At 45.6% G+C, this 21,565-nt stretch overlaps 1 protein-coding gene across 1 annotated transcript in view; it reads right to left on the reverse strand.

The window, feature by feature from the left end:
* Positions 1-12,465: 12,465 nt before the first annotated feature.
* The window catches only part of MAPK1 (mitogen-activated protein kinase 1), an 86,114-nt gene continuing 77,014 nt past the window's right edge, over positions 12,466-21,565 (reverse strand). The window contains exons 7-9 of the mRNA XM_019710145.2: positions 20,765-20,874; positions 18,607-18,732; positions 12,466-14,141 (exon numbers count right to left, since the gene is read on the reverse strand). Of these exons, the coding sequence (XP_019565704.2) occupies positions 18,616-18,732; positions 20,765-20,874 (227 nt within the window). The 3' untranslated portion in view covers positions 12,466-14,141; positions 18,607-18,615. The remainder of the gene's footprint in view (positions 14,142-18,606; positions 18,733-20,764; positions 20,875-21,565) is intronic.

A 21,565-nucleotide genomic window follows, 5' to 3' on the forward strand; every position in this document is an offset into this window, starting at 1 on the left:
AAGGATCCCCACCAGATTCTCACAGTGAAGACTGGAGCAAAATCCCCTTGGTTTTGACTAGGGGGATAGGAGAATTAACCATTTGAAATACTCCCAGATTGTTCATTCTGCATAACAAAGTCCAGCCAGCAAGGTAGATGACTTCCTCAGAGCCTCAGCCAACATGGGGGAAGGGATACACCTAACTCCAGCCTCTCTAGCCTTTCTGTTTTACATCTCAGGGGCAAAAAGACCCTGAGAAGCACTTGTGAAGGCCACAGCCCAGAGTGACAGGCTCACTAGAAGACTGAGAATCATATAATTATGGAACCACTTCCCATTCCTTCAAGCCTTACCACCCCATCAATAGGGCTCCTGTACACTACAGAGGTTTACAGCTGAAAGAATGGCAAGACTCAGCTTCTCTTTAAGAAGGGTCTTTAGTGAAAACCCAAAATGACAGGAGAAACAAAAACAAGGATACTGGAGGAAATTTCAGCCTCTGACACCTACAGTTGAGCAAACAGTAAACACAGCCTAACTCTAGTCAGAAAAACAGAACATCATACTAATGGCCCATCTACCTCAGTTCTATTACCCAATATGTCTGGCTTTCAACAAAAAAATTACAAGAATTTAAAAAGAAAAGAAAAAACAGTCTGAAGAGCAAAGCAAGCATTAGAACAAGACTCGGATATGGCAGAGATTTTGGAATTACTGTACTGGGAATTTAAAACAACTCTGATTAATATGCTAAAAGCTCTAATGGAAAAAGTGGACAACATACAAGGACAGATGGGTAAAGTAAGCAGAGACATGGAAACTCTAGGAAATAATCAAAAGAAAATGCTAGAAGAAAAAAACTAACAGAAATGTGGAATGCCTTTGACGGGCTCATCAGCCGACTGGACACCACAGAGTAAAGAATCACTGAGCTAACAGAATGCCACTAGAAATGTTCTCAATTGAAATGCAAAGAGAAAAAATAATGGAAAAGGAAAAGGAACAGAATGACCAAGAATTGTGGGACAATTATAAAAAGTGTAACATATACATACTGGGAATTCCAGAAGGAGAAAAATAAGCAGAAATATATGAAGTAATAATGGCTGAGAATATTCCAAAATATGACAGAAACCAAATCATAAATCCAGGAATCCTAGAAAACACTGAGTAGGATAAACACCCCAAATTCTACACCTAGACATATTGTATTCAAATTGCAGAAAACAAAAGACAAAGAGAAAAACTTGAAAGAAGCTAGAAGGAGAAGAGAAAAAAATCCTTACCTATAGATAAAAAAGGATAATTACATCAGACTTCTTGTCCTAAACCATGCAAGCAAGAAGAGAGAGGACTGGAATATTTAAAATGTTTAAGTAGATCTGAGTTTCGGACATACTATTTTTCCTTCTCTCTGAAGAATGTTTTTTAAGATTTCTTGCAAAGCAGATCTACTGGCAACAATTTCCTCAGTTTTTGTTTGTCTAAGAAAGTACTTATTTCTCCATTTTTGAAGGATAATTTCTCTGGATACAAAATACTAGGTTGCGGTATGATGTCTAACAGGAGTGGTGAGAGGAAACATCCTTACCTGTTCCTGATCTTAGAGGGAAAGCATGTCATTTCTCATCATTGAGTATGATCGCTGCAGGTTTTTACAGATGTTCTTTATCAAGTTGAGGATGTTCCCCTCTATTCGGTCGTTTGCTGAGCGTTTTTATGATGAATGGGTGTTGGATCTTGTCAAATGTTTCTCCTGCATCTATTAATGATCATGTGATCTTCCTTCTTTAGCCTGTTGATGTGATGGATTACATTAATTGATTTCCAAGTATTAAACCAGTCCGTGCATACCCGAAATAAATCCCACCTGGTCATGGTGTATAATTGTTTTTACACAGTATGGAATTTGATTTTCTAATTATTTTGTTGAGTATTTCTGCATCTATTTTCATGAATGATGTTGGTTTGTAGTTTCCTCTCTTGTAATGTCTTGGTTTTGATATTAAGGTAATGCTGACCTCATCAAATGAGTTAGGTGTGTTCCCTCTGCTTTTATTTTCTGGGAGAAATTTCAGAGAATTCATATAATTTCTTCCTTAAAACCTCTGTGCCTGGTGCAATCATGCTCCTAGGTATTTATTTACCCAAATGAGTTGAAAACATGTCTGCACAAAAACCTGCCCATGAATGTTTATAGCAGCTTTATTCATAATTGCTGAAAACGGGAAGCTACCAAGATGTCCTTCAATAGGTGAATAGATAAACAAACTGTGGTACATCCAAGAAATGGAATATTATTCAGTGATGAAAATAAATGAGCTACCATAAACAGAGAGTAGAATGGTGGTTACCCAGGGCTGGCGGGGTGGGGGAAATGGGGAAATGCTGGTCAAAGGGTACACACCTTCATTTATAAGATGAATAAATGTTGGGGAATCTAATGTACAGCCTGGTGACTCTAGTTGATGATATTGTATTGTATACTTGAAATTTGCTAAGACAGTAGATCTTAATAAGTGTTCTTGTCACACACACACACAAAGCTAACTATGTGAAGTGATGGCTGTGTGAATCACCTGACAGTAGTAGTCATTTCACAAAGCACATGTATATTTACTCATCATGTACACTTTACATATGTACACTTTTATTTGTCAATGATATCTCAATGAACCTGCAGGGCGGTGGGGGATGAGCTATCAAGCCATGAACAGACACAAAGTAACTTTAACTGTACATCACTACATGAAAGAAGCCAGTCTGAAAAGGTTACATTCTGGATACTTTCAACTATATGACATTCTGGAAAAGGCAAAGTTGTGGAAACAGTAAAAAGATCTGTGGTTGCTGGAGGGTAGGGAAAGGGTGAAGCGGTGTGCCTAGGAGAGAGGAGGGGGTATACAGAACACTCTGTGCTACCAGCTCAATCACTCTGTAAATCTAAAACTGTACTAAAAACAACAAGTCTACTAAAAACAATAAGGATATGAGCAAGAGGGCTGAGTGGCCAGATTTGGTGGAGAGAAGCTCTCGGGGGATGTGGGGATCAGGAAGTGACTAAGAGGGATTTGAGAACCACCGTCAATGAGAGGTACAGGCTCCCCATGATCCGAGAGGATTCTGACAAAGGAACATTAACTGCTTTCCAGATTCAATGCACATATTAGAGTCTTGGGGGGTAGAATGCAGTTGTAAATACAGCTCAAAGTCTACTTTTTGCAGTGTAAACAGAAGAAGTCATCGATGGGAACAGGTGAAATGAAAGATGTTTGTGGACAGAATGTCCTAGAATTCTTAGGTCTATATGCAGCCTCCCTACTATGTGATATGGCATCTTCACGAAATGTTCTCTAATTCTAATGATTCCCTTACCAAAGTGATACAAAGTACGACATCTCTTGACATACCTTTTTTTTTTTAAATGTTTTTATTGGGGAAGGGGAACCGTGTGTCAATCTTAGTTGTAGAGGGTGCCGTTCAGCTTCAAGTTGTTGTCCTGAGTTCAGTCTTAGTTGTGGAGGGTGCAGCTCAGCTCCAGGTCCAGTTGCTGTTGCTAGTTGCAGGGGGCACAGCCCACCATCCCTTGCGGGAGTCGAACCTGCAACCTTGTGGTTGAGAGCCCACTGGCCCATGTGGGAATCGAACCGGCAGCCTTCAGAGTTAGGAGCATGGAGCTCTAACTACCTGTGCTACCGGGCCGGCCCTTGACATACTTTTCTGTCAACTGCACTATAGAAGTTCCCCTGTGTACCAGAATGCTACCTGAATCTGACGACACTGGGACAATTTGTCAGGCCAACCCAAGCGGCAGTGGAGCTGCCACAGGGTGGGAGTGGGGAGGCAGTGCCCTGCTCCTGGCCTGGCTGTTGGCCTGTGATCTTGGGCCTTTCCTCTATCCTCCAATTTGTTCTGACACTGGAACCAGAACACTGGGAGCAAATTCACCCTCAGGGCTGGGTGGGGAGGGCATGGGATCAGTTGGCTGGAGCTGTGGGTGAGGAGCCAGGTCGGGGCCATTGCAGGAGGGGTTTCACAGGGATCACTGTGACCTGGTGATTTGATTCCCTGTGACTGCTGTCGAGGTGGGACAAATGGTGGGGACATGGTGCCGAGGACCAGAGATAGTAGTGGCAGGGTGGGGGCTTCCTTAGGGGTCTGACGTGACTTTCAGAACCAAAACATGTACATCTGTTACTCCAAGAAAAGACAAAATGCAGAGCCAAACCAACAGAAAACAAACGAAATGGGAAGGGGAGTGCGGGTGTGGGACCCACTGCAGGTGTAGGACACATCTGTCCTCGTGATTCCTAGAGGCGCTGGGAGGCAGATGCTGTCAGCCCAATTTCACCAGCAGAGACTGAGGGCTGAGATGGCCTTGCCTGAAGTCCCTCAGGTACTCAGTGGGGAGGAAGAGATTATGTCCCATTCTCTACTTGACCCCCAACTCATCTGTGCATCTCGCTGGAGCAGTGAATCAAACAAACCTGGCACTTGGACCCCGGTGGGACCTGGTCAACAGCTCGGAGGCCAGACAGTGGCCCATCAGGGTGGCTGGGGGTGCGACTGCCTTCCTTTGGAATTCCTCTGCCCACAGAGACCTGTGTTCTTTGATCTCAGGTAGGGCACCCTCCCTTGACCACAGCATGTCAAGCCCGGGGAGCTTACACCTACATGCAGCCCCACAGCACGTGGTGTGGGAAATGTGAGCAACAAAGAGGGTGAAGGTGTCTGTGCTAGCTTGGTGTGCTCCCCACACCCCACAGGCCAGTGCAGTCACACGCCAACCTAGGGCAGAGTCAGCCACTGTGAACCCACCATTACCCATCAAATAAGGTCTCTAGTGCCTATTGACAAGATAGTCTAATCTATCGTGTCTGAAAACAGAGAAGACTTGCCTTGGGTCTGACTTGTTCTTACGGAGCTCTCAGATTTCAGTTGATTCTGCAACCTCCTTTCCCATTGGAGAGAAGCTTGGCGGCGGGACAGCCCCCACTCCCCCCAACCCCGCCCCTGCTAACTGTCCTGGGGGCAGAGGTGAATACATCAACCCTGGCTGCCTTCATCTGTGAGAGCAAACAGGCAAGACAGGCTCAGGCATCCTGTTTTCTCTTTTGTCATGACATAATCTGCCGTTTTTGTCCTTCTGATTTCACTAAAATACTGTCTGCACATCGCAGGCAGTAGTGTTTGCCAAACGAGCCAACACTGTCCCTGCCCGGTTTTACTCCCCAGTGCCTTCTCGCCAGGGGAGGCCATCACTGAGAGTTCAACTCCCTCCTTTTTGAAACTTGCTTTGGCCCAGCATTTCCTTCTTAACCAAGACACTTTCAGAGACGATACACCTACCTTTGCAGACTTAGGGATTAACTGTGGCAGTGTCTTTTTAAATGTACCAGTTGGTGCCTCTATCTCATGCCTGCATTTGTTCTCCATTAAGCACTTAGCGTGTTTGTAGTTTTTATTTCTGTATAACTGTTCATTTATCGCCTGTCTTCCCTGCCAGGTTATCATGGCCATGAGGGCAGCCCTGTTTCGTGGAGAGCAGGGCACACAGCACACAGTGGCTGCTGCCTGGCACTCCCCCAGGTCCAGCACCAAAGCTGGATGCTTCCTTCTCAATGCCTTTAAGTTCATCTTTCTCACCACCTACTGCCCCACCCCAGCCTTTATTTGCAAGACTTCTCTAGTGGTCTTTATCATTTTTCCTGCTCTTTTAAACCAGGATGACCTTACCTAATCTACTTGCGAGGCTCTCCAGCTGGTGGTGACTCCCTCGCTGCTGGCCCTTCCTTGGACACTGTGGAGGTGTTAACAGTCATTCATCTGCGGCCTCGTTCCTTCTTCAATTGCTGTCTTTGGTGGCAGGCACTCTGCGATCATTTTTTTGGTTCCTCTAGGGCAGAAGCATTATGCTATTCTGTGGGAGGAGACAGGTGGGAGTGCTGGGTTGCCCCACCCTTGCTTACTCAGAGCAGGTGAACTTTTGCTGATTTCATTTCATGAAAGGGCACCGGTGATAATTTAAAAACCAATGCCGTGTGGGATGTGTGAGAAGCAAAGACATCCTTTTTCAAAAGCAATAAAAGAAACACACACATTATTCTTTAAATCAGCGTTGGCTTCTTGGTACCCGTCACGGTCTCTTCCTGGTCTTGCACTAGTACCCTCATCCTCCCTCGGTATTTGGTTCAAACTCAGAAAACCCCCATTTTCTAGCCTATAGTCAGTCAGTTGCCCATGCTCTCAGAATGGGAACGTTTTAGTGTGGAGGTAGTGGTAACTTTGGGAAGGGAATAAGCACTCTGGATTCAAAGGAAACAAAAAAGGGAGCACAGGTCCCTGGGCATGGTAATATGGCCACTGGTCCTTGCCTGACTCTCCAAACTGGCCTCAGTATCAGCTTGGTGGTTCTCTGCAAGTGGACAGCCAGCTCATGTGTCGCACTGGCAGTCTGCAGCAGACGTCCCTCCGGTGCCCAGGCCTGAAAGCTTTGACCATGGTGCCAGCCACTGTACTCTCCCTTCCCGCTACACAGATGTGCCCTCCCTGGTCCTCCCGCCCGTTGCCACAGCTGACAATAGGCTTGTTACCTTTTGGTTTTACTAAAACATGTGTTGGCTCCCCTCCTCCTGGGGCCAAAAAGTTCAAGAGTAATCCTCCCCAACTCCCACCCAGTTAGGTGCTCCTCTACCCTAACATTTTTATTCCCCAACATTCCCTTCCCAAGCCAGTGAGCCACAGCATGGCTGTTTGGGGTTACCGAGCGGCAACCGCTGGCTTCCTGCCTTTGGACATAGCCCAGCGCATCACAGGCTGCAGTTCTGAACCAGCTTTGAGTCAGGACACAGCACCATATATAACTCAGTCGGTTGAGTGGAAAGCACTTCTACACCTGACGTGTGAACACGAGACATTATTATATAGACTCTCAATTTTAGAAAGAAATCAGGAAAAGGGGGATGAAGGCAAAGAAGGAAACAGAAAAGAATTCTTCCGGGCATTAGTGATTAAAAATGCCTTTCATTGCAACACAAGGAGGTCCCTATTTCCTCTAAGCCCCCACAGCACTGGGGGCTTTCAAGTCCACGTGAGAGTGATGATGACCAGAAAGACACACAACTTTTCTTCTAGATGAGGATTAATTTTTCAAATTCCTGTTGTAATCATTCAGCTTTTGAATCTAGACACTTGTGGACACCACTGAAATACTATCACAAAGCCACTGGACATAGGTCTTCTCAGCCTTTTATAGCCGAAAGTTTTCCCTTTCCTTCGGAGATCTGCACCATTAGGGATTTCCTTGAAGACAGGAATTGTCCTTGGTACAGACACACCAGTGCTGGCTTTGCATCAGGTATATGGCAGGTACTGTCTGCTGGTCTGATCTGAGACTAGTAAATCAGCATGAAGTCAAGCAAAAGGAAATCCACATGACTGGTTTCTTCCACTGGGCGATGTGTAACTCAAGTGGACAGGGTCTCTTCCTTTTCTCCTTAATACTGACCACCGACTGTCACATCAAAACCCCCCAGGGTGACAACGCCCAGTGCTGGTCACACAGTTCTCTGAATGGCCCTAACTCGGACAACTTTCTGCTCTTCACACTTACCCCAGGCTCTGTCATGCTGAGTGCCTGTGAGATTATAGAAAAATAGATATTGGTCTCTGCCCCTGGCTCCTGACACAGGGCTCTTGAAACCAGCCTCATTTCCTAGGTGGTAAGAGGACTAGGAGTGTCTTCTGTTCCAACATTTGGTCTATGACCCTGGGTCCTGACAGAGCTTCTGCAAACCTTAAATTTCCTGGGTGATAGCCTTTCTTTTGTTCTGAGGTGACTCTGGGTGGGCTCCTGGATGAGGGCTGGTCACTCGAAAGACCTGGCCATGATTAGAAGCTTGGAATTTTCAGTCCCCCGCAATTTGTCTTGAGAACAGCTGAAAACGGAGTTCATGATTGATCATGCCTACATGAGGAAATCTCCATAAAAATCCCCAAAGTACAGGTTTGGGGAGCTTCCACACAATGGGAGTGTGACACACCCCAACTTCATGGGGACAGGAGCTCCTGCACTTGGGACCCTCCCAGACTTCGCCCTACGAATCTCATTTGGCTGTTCAACTGTATCCTTTATCGCATCCTTTAATAAGCTGGTACATGCAAGTGCTTCCTGTCACTGTGAACCGCTCTAGTAAATTAACCGAACCCGAGGAGGAAGTTGTGGGAACCTCTGATCTACAGCCAGTTGGTCAGAAGCACAGGTGACAACCTGGGTCTGTGACTGGCATCTGAAGTGCAGGGCGGGAGGCAGTCTTGCGGGACAGAGGCCTTAACCAGCGGGATCTGACGCTACCTCCAGTAGACAGTGTCAGAATTGAGTTGAATTCTCAGACACAGTTGTCCCAAGAATTGCTTGGTGTATGGAAAACCCCACCCCACCAGCGCTGGAAAGTTGGGTCCCAGAACACTTACAGCTCCGTTTTCAAAGAACTTGGACATGACGGGAATCTGACCACCACCTCCTACCTTTCCACACCTCCCACATCCACTCAGTAGTGCTGGGGCCTGCATGTCAGACCTTGTGGTCAGTCACCTCACTGTCCTTTCCTAGGCCCTTTGGGCCTCTGCTTTACCCAGCTAATGACATCACTGCCAGAGAAAAATGTCGTAGCTCCACAGGTCTAGCTCACTTATGAGTGTCACCTCATCAGGCCCGCACAGTGGTGGGCATTCCTATTTCTGCTTTTCTTGGTGGCTCTTCATTCTTGACAGACTGTTTCCCACTTCACCTGAAAAAGACATGTCATGGGGCAGAGCCTCACTCCATTTTCTCCTCTTGACCTAGAAAGTGACCTTTGTCTTCAGCCATCCTTGGTGCTAGACTCAGAAAGAGCCCCCACATCCCATGTCCACCTTGACCCACTCATTACTTGCCCTCAGCCCTGCAAGGCCCAGCTCCGTCATCCCCTCAGTCTCCTCCTACTCACTTACACTCAAATATGGTTGAGCCTGCTCCCCTGAGAACCCATCCCTTCATTGCTTCTCTGTGGACACACCCACCCCTTTCCCTCTCTCCAGCCAGGGCTTCAGGTCTCCAGCTGCTGTAACCCCATGACCTGGGTTTGGTTTCTGCTCCTCTCAGAGGACTGCTCTGTGGTCACTGGTCAGCTCTGAACACTCTGGCTCTGATCAAACACAGCAAACTGGGCTACCCAAGATGCTTGTCCGTATCACCAACTGGAATGGCTGCATTACTGCTAAGGCAAGAAGCTCATCATAATTAAAGAGGAAAAGAATATGATTATTATACATTCCTATGTTAAATAAGGAAGAGGATTATTTTAATTGCTTTCTATAGGATTTGGGTAACAAAGAATCTAAATCTGTCAAAGGGAAAGCAAATGCTATACTCCTATGAGTGTATCAAATATCCATCATAAACTCCCAGTTTAGGTGGAATCAACTCATTTTCCTGGAGAAAGTTTTGGACAGGTGCTCCTCACTCAGATTAATAGAAAGCAGTTAGTTTGGTTAGCAGACATTTTAGTGTCACCTTATAACAAAATTTAAAGAAATAAGAATTTAGGAAGATTTGCTGAGTTCCTATACTAGACCATTGGAACGTATTTTCATAATCTTTACCACATCCAGAGGAAGGAGATTGGTTTCACTTTACAATTGAGGGTCTGAAGCACAGAGCAGCACAATGACCCGCACAAAACGAGCTGTAGTTATAAGCAGAGGGCAGATTCTGAACCCAGTTTTATGGGCCCCAAACCTGTGCTCTTTCTACACCACACTGGAAATATTTCCAATACTTTGTCTTGCAAGTATGTCACCGCACAATGCCCAATATTGACAAGAACCAAATGTCCAAGACTCCCTAGTATATTCATGACTTCTTGGTCTGAAAAAAGGCTGCCAATGACACCTGTCCTGGTGGCAGTCGCTTAACTTTAGGAAGGTGAGAAGAGATGCATGTGGACACTGCGTTAGGACTCCCACACTGCCTTCTTCTCCTTTTATAGCCAAAGGTCTGAAGAATAACCTGGAAAACCCGATGGAGCACTAAAATCCCAACGAACTGCAGAGCACCAGCTTATGGTTCTATCACTAATTACTATAAGCAAAGTCAAATCAGGAAGACACACTTATTGGGAACCGTTCTAATAAAGGACTAGATGAGTTCTTATTTTTCACATATGAAATTCCAATTAAACTATACATGCACAGTACTATGTTATTTTGGTAACACAGGGACACAATTTAATGATTCTAATTTTTTTGTAGTTTTTTTTTACAAGTCAGGTGCCATAAACATTCAAATAATCCATCTTTTAAAAAGTACGTTTACAACATCAAAAGAATTAAGATGAAATATAAACCTTTCTACTTACAATTTTTATACAGATTAACCAAATCACAGATACCACAAATAAATGTTAAACTGTAACAATATAATGAATAAAACATTCAGATTCTTAATAAAATCTTCCTTTAACTTTTTTTTTTTTTAACTTACCATTATACTAAATAATCTATGCAGAGTTTTGGGGTACAATACCAAGAAGGCACCAACAGTACAAAGCAGATACAAAGCAGTTTCAGAACTTTCTTGAGTGCTCTACACGGATAAACAGCACAAAAAGGCAACAAGCTTTAGGTAAACCTGGTACAACCCTAGAGAATTCCCTCTGGATTCCATCGTTTCTGATCCATTCTGCCGACCTGGATTACAGTGAAAGAAACCACATATTTACTGTTACAAGCTTCTCATCTGCACTACATGGGAGTATCATATCTCAAACACCAGCATAACAATTTTAAAGCACAAATGCTTTAAAAATGTATAAGCAAAAGGATTGCTCAGATTTTCAAAACCACTACATTTACAAAAATATTTCCCTTAAACTTGGGATTGCTCCAAAACATTGATTTACAAATATAAAAGTATTATGGAAGGACCCAAAGCATGTGTGCATATGTATGCGTGTATTAACATACTGTTACCATACTATATAAAAGTTACCAATTTAAAAACCGTATTAACATATAAGCAAACAAAGGTAAAACAGTCTCCTCTGAATGGTCTGAATATTACGTGGCACGTGGCGTGGGCAGTATACTTGTCTGACTCCTTAGAGGCAACCACTGATGAACCACGTGTGGCTCCTGAAAACTAACAGGTACCTACCTCCACACCCATCACCTACGCCTGCAGCAGAAGGAATCACGTGAACACACCACGCACTGTGTACTGCACACATATACAGTAAAATTCTTCAATCTGTGCATCAAAATGGTCTGCGTGTCTCTATGAGCTTTGAAGACTTGTGTCAGCACAGAGTTATCATCATGAGTTCTCTCAAATCCATCCCACCGGCTTGTTAGGGATTTTATTTCACACTAAATGAAAGGATTGGAATGTTTCAACAGGAATTTTTTGCTTACATTTTAGACACCAAAAAAGCCGTTAGTCTGAACGCTTATGTGAGCATACTAATCATGGAGGCATTTGGTATCACTAATATAAATTTATGACCTAATCTGTACACTTTTAGAGATGCGAGAAGATCCAAATGGTGAGTCTATCACACATAATAGCCAGTACTTTTCACAGGTACCTTGGTTATGACAATTCTGACATGTTAAAGTCTGGCATGATTAATAAAAAGCACACAACTTACGGCTACAGTGATTCTAGAATGCAGTTAGTGAATTCATGCCAAACTGACTCCACGGTACCAGCGAGTGGGATGGGAAAGAGCCCACAGTCCCCAGGGATTAGTAACCAAGGCTATGGCTTTCTCTTTAGAGGACTGCAGCTTAACCTCACAATAATACTAACATTCCAATGAAAAAGTACAAAGAAACAAGAGTAATAAAACTCAATGCTCCTTTTAAAATGGAAACTGACTTATCAATGTATCAAGTAACAGTCAACTCTATATCCTGTCAATGCTATGTGGATCTTGACTGGGCAGCTCTCAGCGCGGTGGTGAAGCTCATGTATTTTAGGGCAAGAATCTAGATGTGGCTCTGATTTCTGAGGATGCGGCAGCCATCCTTCTTCAGCCTGTGTGCTGTGAGCATCAGCACGCCGGGCCGGGTGGTGTGGGCAGCCCTTCCCACTGCTCAGCCATGCCTGGCCGCAGCTCTGGGGCACAGGCAGGCCCTCTTTAGAAAGAACCAGAGAATCCAACCTGAGACGTTTGGGCTTCTTCATCAGAGTCTGACATAATATTTTAGACCTATGATTTGAATAAAGGAACACGTCAGAAAAGATCTCTGCTGTGCAGAGGGGAAAAAAGGACCGTACAGAAATGCTTTCTAAATCATTTCATGTAAACCAAAGTGTTGGGGTAGTGCCTAGGTGGGAAGCCGAGGCCTGTACGCATTTCTGCTCTACGCACAAACTGAACCTGACTGTCCATTCGGACACGCCGATCCAGAGGAAATCGACACTGAATCTTAACATGAATATGAAGATAGAAGATGTACATTTATTTCCATGAATTACAAGTGCATTTCTGTTCATATTAGCAGGCAGTCTTTATATAACCCATTCTCCATTGCTGTCAAAAATCAAACAAGAAAAAAAAGGACAGCTGAGAAATGAAAAGCTAAAAATAGAATGATTTTTCCTAAGTGATCTGCTGGATAGCATTTTCCGTGGAACACAACTCAAGAGGTAACAATAGATTTTTCGTTTCAATCATAGGCATGTGGCACTTGGACAGTCATCTCTGCACAGAAAGCTGTAACAGTCATGCGAGGGTACAGTAATTATTGAACAAGGCAAATTTCTCACCACAGAGAGCAGTGGGGGAGTTAGGAGGAGGCACCGCACTGGGACAGAACACCGAGTCCACGCCACCGTGTGCAGTGGCGGGAACAAATACTTAGAGATCGGGGAAGAGGGGAGAGCTCCAAACGTGACTTAGTGCTAGCTCTTCCTGATGGTGTTAGCTCAGCGGCCATCAGAAATGGCTGAGTACTTGACGACAGAACAGTGCTTCACGTCATGAGCTCATGAAGGCTCTTTTACAAACTGTTATATCGTAGGTTGAAAAATGAGCTTGAGATGCTGACATGCTGTAGGAAGAAAAAGAATTGTACACTTTCTCATTTAAAGACGCAGTGTTTATCCTCGCTGCTAAATCCTCTGGCACTGAGTGTGGTTGCACTGAATGCGGCACACCATGTGAGGCAGCTCGGGGTGGATACACCCTGGCAGGTGGAGCTCTGCCCTGGGACAGCGGGCGTCCTGCTGGCTACTTCTCCAGACACTTTCCTGAGCACCTGCTGTGACCTTTGTACCTCTCTCATTAAATCGCGAGTGAAGCTGCCACTTTAAAGCTTTTTGCATAAGTCTTACAAACACTCAGTACTGCATATAACACATGTGGGCAAGTGTTATACCTCTATAAATGGTACAAGTAACCATAGTAAATCTACAGAGTAAACTGCTGTGCAGTACATCTTTTTTTTATTTAGAAAAATGATTGAGTTTTCTAACAGCTGGGCAAATGCACATACCTTAAATATGTTAGTGACTAACATGATAGAGAAAAGACGCTGACCAGCACCCCCAAAGAGTCCCAGGATGGGAGCACTTGCTGCAGGCTGCAACGTCGTCGCAGGTGTTTCCAAGAGTTCCTGCTCAGGGAAACAGTTACGGTGAAAAGGTGAAGTGCAAATAAGAGGCTGTCACTGACTTAAAGTGCCCTAGGTAGTAGCCTTCCCTTATCATAAAGTGAGATGCCAGTGACACAAGCCAATTTGGAAAGAACTATCTCTGGTGTGACTGCATGGGTCAGCGGGTGTCATGTAAGAACGGATTCAGGAGGAGGAACCACTGCATCTTTCAAACCAGAAAGCGATTAGTGACTAAAGCAACGGTAAGCAGTAGGTGCACTGAAAGTACATACTGCCACAGGTCACCAGTGGGTGACACACACAGGGGTGCCAGGAACAGTTCTCTGGACTGAAGGAATTCTTTGAAAGCATAAAAGCCACAACTACCAGAAACCGCCCCTCCGAACGGCTCAAAGGAGTCAAGGTGGAAAAGCCGAGACGGGCTGGAGACAGGACCAGGGTCAAGAACTGGGAAGAAGAACACCGATGTCCGAGCACGTCCAGTCCGCTGAGCCCTCGTCCTATTGAAAAACAAACAAATAAACCTATGAGTTAAGAATGAATCACATTAAAACAACATCAGCATCAGCATCAGGAAAAGGTTAAAGTGAAAAGAATGAACTGCATTAAAACATCACCAACAGCAACATCATGAAAAACGGAAGTGACAAAGCAAAGGAAAAAACCTGCAAAAAAGTAACTTCACTTGGAAGCACTTGGGCATGCAGAGCACATGGCAGTTCTGAAGGGGCGGGGCTCGCCTTCCCTTTGCAGGCACCTCTTCTCAGACAGTTCTCAGAGGGTGTTTCCATAACCCTCCTAGGGAAGACTCATAGCCTAGCTGGCTTGTGTTCCCAAAATGCCTTTTACTAACCACACAATACCCACCACTCCAATGGTCAAGATCAGAACCTGAGGGCCTTTGTAAAACAGACATCTATATGCAAAAAACTCTTCTCCCTCCTCCTAACCTTAATAAAGTCTCCCTCTCCCTGGATGACCAGGTAGGACAAAATCAACGACACACGCAGCAGAAAGCATGTTGTTATTAATCCTCAAGTTTTCTGACTTTGACACAGGAGAACAGCAAAACCAAGTGCTGGTTGAAGTGTGAGGTCGGCAGGCTTGGATTCTGGAAAGGCAGGGAACTATGGCATGGTTCCCAGGGCAGAAGATGGTCTGGCATCTGTTTTCCTGCCAGGCCTCCAAGACAGCACCCTGACAGGCAGCAGGTGGCAACCTGATGACAGCCTTCACTCGTTTTCTGCACTTGACAGCATTCACCTGGCTTTCCAGATGTTTGCAAATGGACCACCTCTAGAGGTCCACCAGGAGCGCCACACTATACAAAGTACAAGAAGCATATTTCCCCCTTCATTATCCCAATGTGTCTATTTTACTTGGAGAAATTATATTCTGAGTTAAATCTACTCTAACCATTAATTTATAGGCTAGTAGTTTTCAAACGTGAGCATTTGAGGGCTTGTTAAAACACAGATTGCTGGGGGGTGGGGCACAGACAAACCACACTTTAGCACCACTGCCTAAAGCATCCACTGCATGGAATGAATTAACTTCACCCCTAGGTCTGCATTAGTTTTGTATTATCTTTGGGAGAAGAGAAAACACTGCCACTCAAGCCATGTTCTATGCTCTTGGTTCCGATGAGGAAGCCTGGTTAGGATGTCCGGGAGGGTAACCACGTGTGTCAAAACGCAGAAACAATCCATCTTCTCCTTGGCGATGCTTACTGGTGTGAAATGTTTGCTAGTATGACGATGTAGCAGAATGTCACCTCGGTATTTCACAAAGCACTTTCAGGCGGGGGGCTTTTGACCACAAGAGTCGGGGGACGAAGTACGGGTGTGACGGCCCAACTGTGACGAGGAGACTGGCTCGGAAATGGGAAATGACCTCTATTTAGAGGGACATCACTGAACTGCAGCCAAACCTCCTGACTAAATGTAAGTCAGTTGAGATCTTGGCAACTTCCTTTGAAATGCATGAAAAGAATAAGATGGATTGATGGGTAGGTGGAGGATGGACAGTATGTGAGAAAGCAAATAAAGTGAAATGTTCATCACAGACACCTAGGCGGTGGGAATGTGGATTCCACTCTAAAACTCTCCATGTTTCAGAATACTCGAAAATTGCCATTTTAAAAAGCACTGGAAAAAATCAGGTATAAGTATGTACTGCACCTTCTGTGTCTCTGGAGGATGTGAACTAAACACAGCGCCTGCCTTTGCCCCCTCTCTCCACTGATAACAGCCCCAGTCCTGGGCTCTCAGGATTGGGGTAGACCCTGGTCCCCACCTGCTACCTCAGACTGCAGGAGGCATCTTGCCAGCAGCCATGTCCTGCGGCCCCAGGAGCACCCGCGTCTTTCTCGTTCCCTGTGCTCACTGCACCGTCCTTCTCCTCCAGCAGCCAGGCCAGCAGGTCCCATGGGTCTCTGCTCTCCTAAGTTCCCCAACATCCTTACTGCCCCCAGAATCACCTGCCCCAATGCTTCAGGATCTGAAACTACCTTCAAGGGAGAGGCGGGATCCTTGGCAAGCCTGGGCTGTGGCCTCTTCACAGCGGGCTCTCCTGGGGCTCCCAGGCAGAGCCTGACTCCCTGGCTCCGCACCGCCGTGCCCCTCCTCCATCAGCGGAGTGCCCCTTCCCAGCACTCTGCAATGCAGGCCCTCCTCAGGCTTTGGGGCCCACACCCACCCCTGGTACCGCACTCACGGTACTGCACCCAGCTCCTTGCATCTCCCACGTCCAGCCATCAAGCTGCGGGAAAGCGAAGCCTGGGTTTCCTTCCTGTTTCCCTCTGCCCTGGCGTCAGGAAGTGCTCAAGGGTGATTCAACGAATGCTGACGAACTGATAACTATGTCAACCCCAGATGCTCTTTTACACTAAAAACGGGGATGACAGTTCTGTGTATCTCTGTCCCCTATGGGACCGGGTGTTCCTTTGAGGCCACGTTCAGGTCTTGTTTGTTCTGCTCACCCAAGTATCTGAGCCTGGCCCGGAGTAAGCATGCAGTATGTGTGCACTGAAAGAAGAGCGGGGAAACGGAGGCCACCAGCTGGCTTTAGGAAAATGACCTATGAAAGGGATTGTGAAGGAAGAAGAGCAACAGATATTGCTCAGCTCCACCTTCTAGGCCGAAGGTCAGCAAACCTGCTCTGTAAAGGGCCAGATACAACTTGACTTACAAAACCTGGTGGCAGCCGACCCTGTGCAGACACAGGGAGGGAAGAGAAGGCGCTTACAAGAGAGGGCTGATCCTTTCCACTGTGAACACTGAGCAGAGGGGCCAGGAAGGAAGTCCCACGGGGACTCAAGGTATGAACCTGGCTGGGTCCTGTCAGTGAGTGACCGCGCAGATCACCTCAATACACTGTCATGCCTGTGAGGTTGGAAGAGAAGTGAATCCAACTCCAGCTGGATTCCGTCCTCCTCAGCCCCTGCCAATCTCACTCTTTCTCATCCAGACTCTGCCCAGGCACGGGCTTCCTCAACACTTTACTTGCTTCGAGTTTGTCTTTTTAGGGTGTTTCCAGTGTGAACATCAGGCTAAGGAAGGGCTTAGCAGTGCAAGCACCTCCCTGATCCCCAGTTGCTAGGTTTAGAAAATCTGGAGTCTTTCAGACTTGCCTTTCCTCCCTTCTCCTGAATTCACTGCTTCTCACCACACAGCCCTAGTCCAAACCTACAGACCCTTTGGTCTCGTAGATGTGTTTTGAGCTTATCTCCCACCCAGGCTTCTTCTCCAACCCTTTCTGCTTTGGTATCAGACTTCTGAAAGCACTGCTCCCAGCCCTCTTACTCCGCCTGGCTGTGGCTGAGCTGGCCATGTCTGTTCTCAGCTCCTTTCTACCCTTCTCTTGTCCTTTATTCTTAATGACAGGGCTGGAAACCTATCAACTGCACTGGACTTCCTTGGCGGCTGGCTTCTGGGGAGATTCTGCCAATGCAGGCAGGCACTGAGAGGAAAAGCCATGTTTCCTTCCTTTTTCCACTTCCAGCGACATGGCTTTTCAGGAAGAGGGGTGCCTCCTGGGTTTTAGAAGCACTGGACAGTGATGGCGATTTCAGGCCCTCCAGACCCCTGACATCAGTGGCAGTACAGGCTGCTGACCCTCCTCAGGGATGGTGATGCTCTAACAGCTGCAGCCACAGTGGGGACCAAGCGCCCTCCCTTCCATGGCGATCAAGGACCCTGGCTCATACCATTTTTCTTTTGCACCTTTTGCTGGAGACTGGGGACAGCCTCCTGCAGTTACCGATCTGCAGGTCCCCCTGCCTACCCTTTTGCCCTGCCCTCCAGCCCTTCTAATGCCTTCTGACAGATCACATGCCCACAGTTGCAAACACCTTGAGCAGCTTCTGCTTTCAAGCCTGGATGTTGCCCAACAGAGTCAACCAGGACCTCAGCCTGAGCCATTGCCCCAGACCCTGATATATGCAAATAAAAAGGACAGGGCATGAGAGAATGGAATAGAGATCCAGTGAGGAAACCCCCGAGTGTGTACCACTGCAGAATCCACTCCTCCATAATGCTGGCAGGGTGGCCTCCTATTCCAACACAATCACAGCACTCCCTCGCCCCTTGTTGTGCTCTGCACAAGACACCACTGCCTGCCGAACGACACCTCAGGCCCCTCACGCCGGTCTGTCCAAAGCATTTCCCCAGCAAACGCTTCAACCCTCGGTTGTCTTTACTTCAGTGTTCACTTCTACAGAGTTCTAAAGGAAGCCCTGTTCTCTCTCCTACACATTCTCTAAAATAGAGATTTGCATTTCTTTACTTTGAGCACTTGTTTTTAAAAATCTACCAGTATCACTGCATTGTGCACCACACCTTACAATCTAAGCTCATGAAGCTTCCATGCAAGCAAATGGAAACACCCTTCTTTTAAATAACTTTTAATTGATATTTTCTCTCCCCCAGTAGGGTTTGTTTATTGTACGGTTAAAGTTCCAGGTACCTGACAAATTTAAGATCTGTATCCTGGCTGGAATCTAGCGGTCTCTTCAAAAATGAGTTCCTTGAGCTTCTCCTTAGGCAAGTCATCCAATTCCATGTCAAACTTGAATGGTGCTTCAGCGATGGGCTGTAAGAGAAAATAAAACATTTGGTAAGACAACGGCATTTATGGTCAAGGCAATTGCTTACTGATTCATAAAATAACTATGGCTTAGATTCTGAAATTTATATAAGATTGATGTCTACTGAAAAATGAGAGCTATGGTGTGTATGTATATACTTGTGCCAACACTCCTGAAAGCGCACTTCTTGTGAGTACTTAATAAACGGATGGGGAGCAATGGAATCCATTTCAAGTATTCACCTGAACTTATTCCAGAATAAATTTTCCAATGTTTTAAGGCACTGAAAGTTGAAATCACAGAAACTTGAAATCACAGAAACTTGTTTTATAGGGGTGGTGGCAGTATGTTTATACAGTTAAAACCCATGGTACTCATATAAAAGCATTTGATTAAATACATTATTACAGTATTTACATGAAGAAATATGGAGCTGTTAAAAATGAAGCTGCAAGAAAGATTAATATCATGGGAAAATGTCCATGTTTGTATTAAACAGAAGGAACCCTATTTTACTTTTTAAATTTTAGATACAGAAATGTAGGACTGGGAAGGAAAACTCCAAGATTTTAATAACTGTAACAAGACTACAAAGTGATCTTTCTTGTATTTTCTCTGCAAGTTTTCATTTCTATTTTTTAGCACACAGAGAGTCTATAACCAGAAAGCTGTTTAAGTACATTTTTAAACTATTTATGTAAAAGAAGCCTCTTTCATATGTACTAAATTACAAAAAATGAAATTAGTCAATATTATTTATATTTTGATTTTAAGTACTCCCAACAAATGCAACGTTATAGAATTGACCTAATGACGATACCAGATGTCAATCATTGAACGCCTGGTAGTTATAATGCACTCCCAAATCTTATCCACGTATTCGTCACACCTTTAGGGGAAGCCTTTAGGGCCTTTAGGGGAAGCAGACATGGACCCCACAATCTGCACTAAGCTTTGACCTCTTGAAAAGGGGAAAAGTATTCATGTCCACGAGAAAAAAACAAAAAGCTAGCTAGCCCTCCCTCAAGGGTGGCTCTCTGTGGGATGACACTATGTGTCCTACCTACGCCATTCTTCCAATCCTTCCAACCCCCTACTGGGTATGGAGTACCACCCCAGCTTGTGAATAGGACACAGGGACTTTGAAAATCTCTAGCTCACAGGGCCGGTAATGGCCTCAAACCTTATACTTTCACCAAGTTCCCTGTGATTTACTACGTTGTAGGTATCTTTGCAAGATGCCTCAGTTGTTTTTAGAGGAGGGGATAGAGGTGAGAGGGAAAGGCGATTAATAAATACTTCCTCTTTTTGGTTTCTTCTTTCTCTTTATTAGCTTAGTTTTTCTTCGCTTCCATTTCCCCTTTAATTTAATACACTCCACTTGGCTCGCCCTCTTTTAAAAACAGGAGTTTAAAGGCTTGTTTTCTATGCATATGAGTCTCAACTAGAAAGGTCCCAACTTTGGTTCATATTGCATTTTTCTTACCTTTGCTTGGATGCCCAGAATGCTTTGGAGACCCGCCACACCCACCTTTGGACTCACCCTTTCTCACAATAGGCTCGTGCCCCCATCTCCAGGGAGGGACACCAGATGTGGCGTCACCAAGCCATCATGGGGACTGTCCAGGCTGACCTCTCCCCCTCACTCTACAACACCCCTCCCCCAGCAGGCAGTGGATCTCTTCTCCATTCTCAGGGTGGGCACTCTGTTTCAGGTATCTCTTCCTGCCAAAGACCATGACAATGGTCTCCAGCCTCGGACCCCTTCCTTATCTGTGCTCCTGTTTAGCCATACCTGCTGCAGATGGCCTGGAGGAAGTTTTCTGAGGGAAGGGACTTGCGAGATGGGGAGGGGTTTCGAGCTGTGCTGACAGCACTAGTCCTTGAGGCAGACAACATGTGCTTGGTGGGAGGACCAGGTATGGCACCATGTCCTTCTCAGGACAATCTCAGCATGGTATCTGGGCCCATCCTGGTTGGGCCTGCTGCTGGCTGACAGACATCCCTGCAGAAGCAGCCAGGAGTACAGGCTCTTACCTCATCACTTGGGTCATAATACTGCTCCAGATATGGGTGGGCCAGTGCCTGTTCTACTTCAATCCTCTTGTGAGGGTTGAAGGTCAACATTTTGTCCAGTAAATCCAGAGCTACAAAGAGAAAGGTTTTGCAGTGGTGAGAAGCCAAAGGAATAGTCACTGAAATACTTTCCATTTCCTGTTTAAGTAAAGTGACCCGAGAACAACTGAGCTAGGCCTGCGTGGGGGGAACAGCCGGCATACTGAGTGCCTAACACCTCTGAGCTTCCCGTCACTGTGACCATCTAACATTCGCAGACCCAGACTCAGAAAAGTGAAAGTGGAAGATCAGAATTCAAACGCAAGTCTTCTTACCAAACCTGGACTTTTCCTAAATCACTACTCTGCTTTGCCGGTGTCAAAAGCAAAGGTTTTGCATATGTACTTCTCTTAAGTCAACTTCAAAGTGATTTCTGCAATGGTCAATTTATCTTTCAACAGAAGACCTCCAAGGTCACAGAAGAAAACAATCACTTGTTCTTCTATGTGGTTTCAGCCCTTCTTTCCAAGTCCTGGCTGAGAGTCATGTGTGAAGCACAGACAACCTGGTGTGCTCTGCAGCTTGGCATCTTTCTCCAAGGCCCAAAATGAAAAGTATTTTCTTGACCTGGCCAGTAGTCAGCAGCCGAACGTTTTTTTATGTTGAGATTGCGGCAGCAGGAAGTGAGTATGGGATCAACAGGAATGAGACAGAGGGGCAGCCAATGAACAGCTCACCACACTGGCTCTGTAACTAGTGTCCAGGCATCACCTGAAGCCATGA

Source organism: Rhinolophus sinicus, linkage group LG16, assembly GCF_036562045.2.
Source record: "Rhinolophus sinicus isolate RSC01 linkage group LG16, ASM3656204v1, whole genome shotgun sequence".
Taxonomy (NCBI): Eukaryota; Metazoa; Chordata; class Mammalia; order Chiroptera; family Rhinolophidae; genus Rhinolophus; species Rhinolophus sinicus.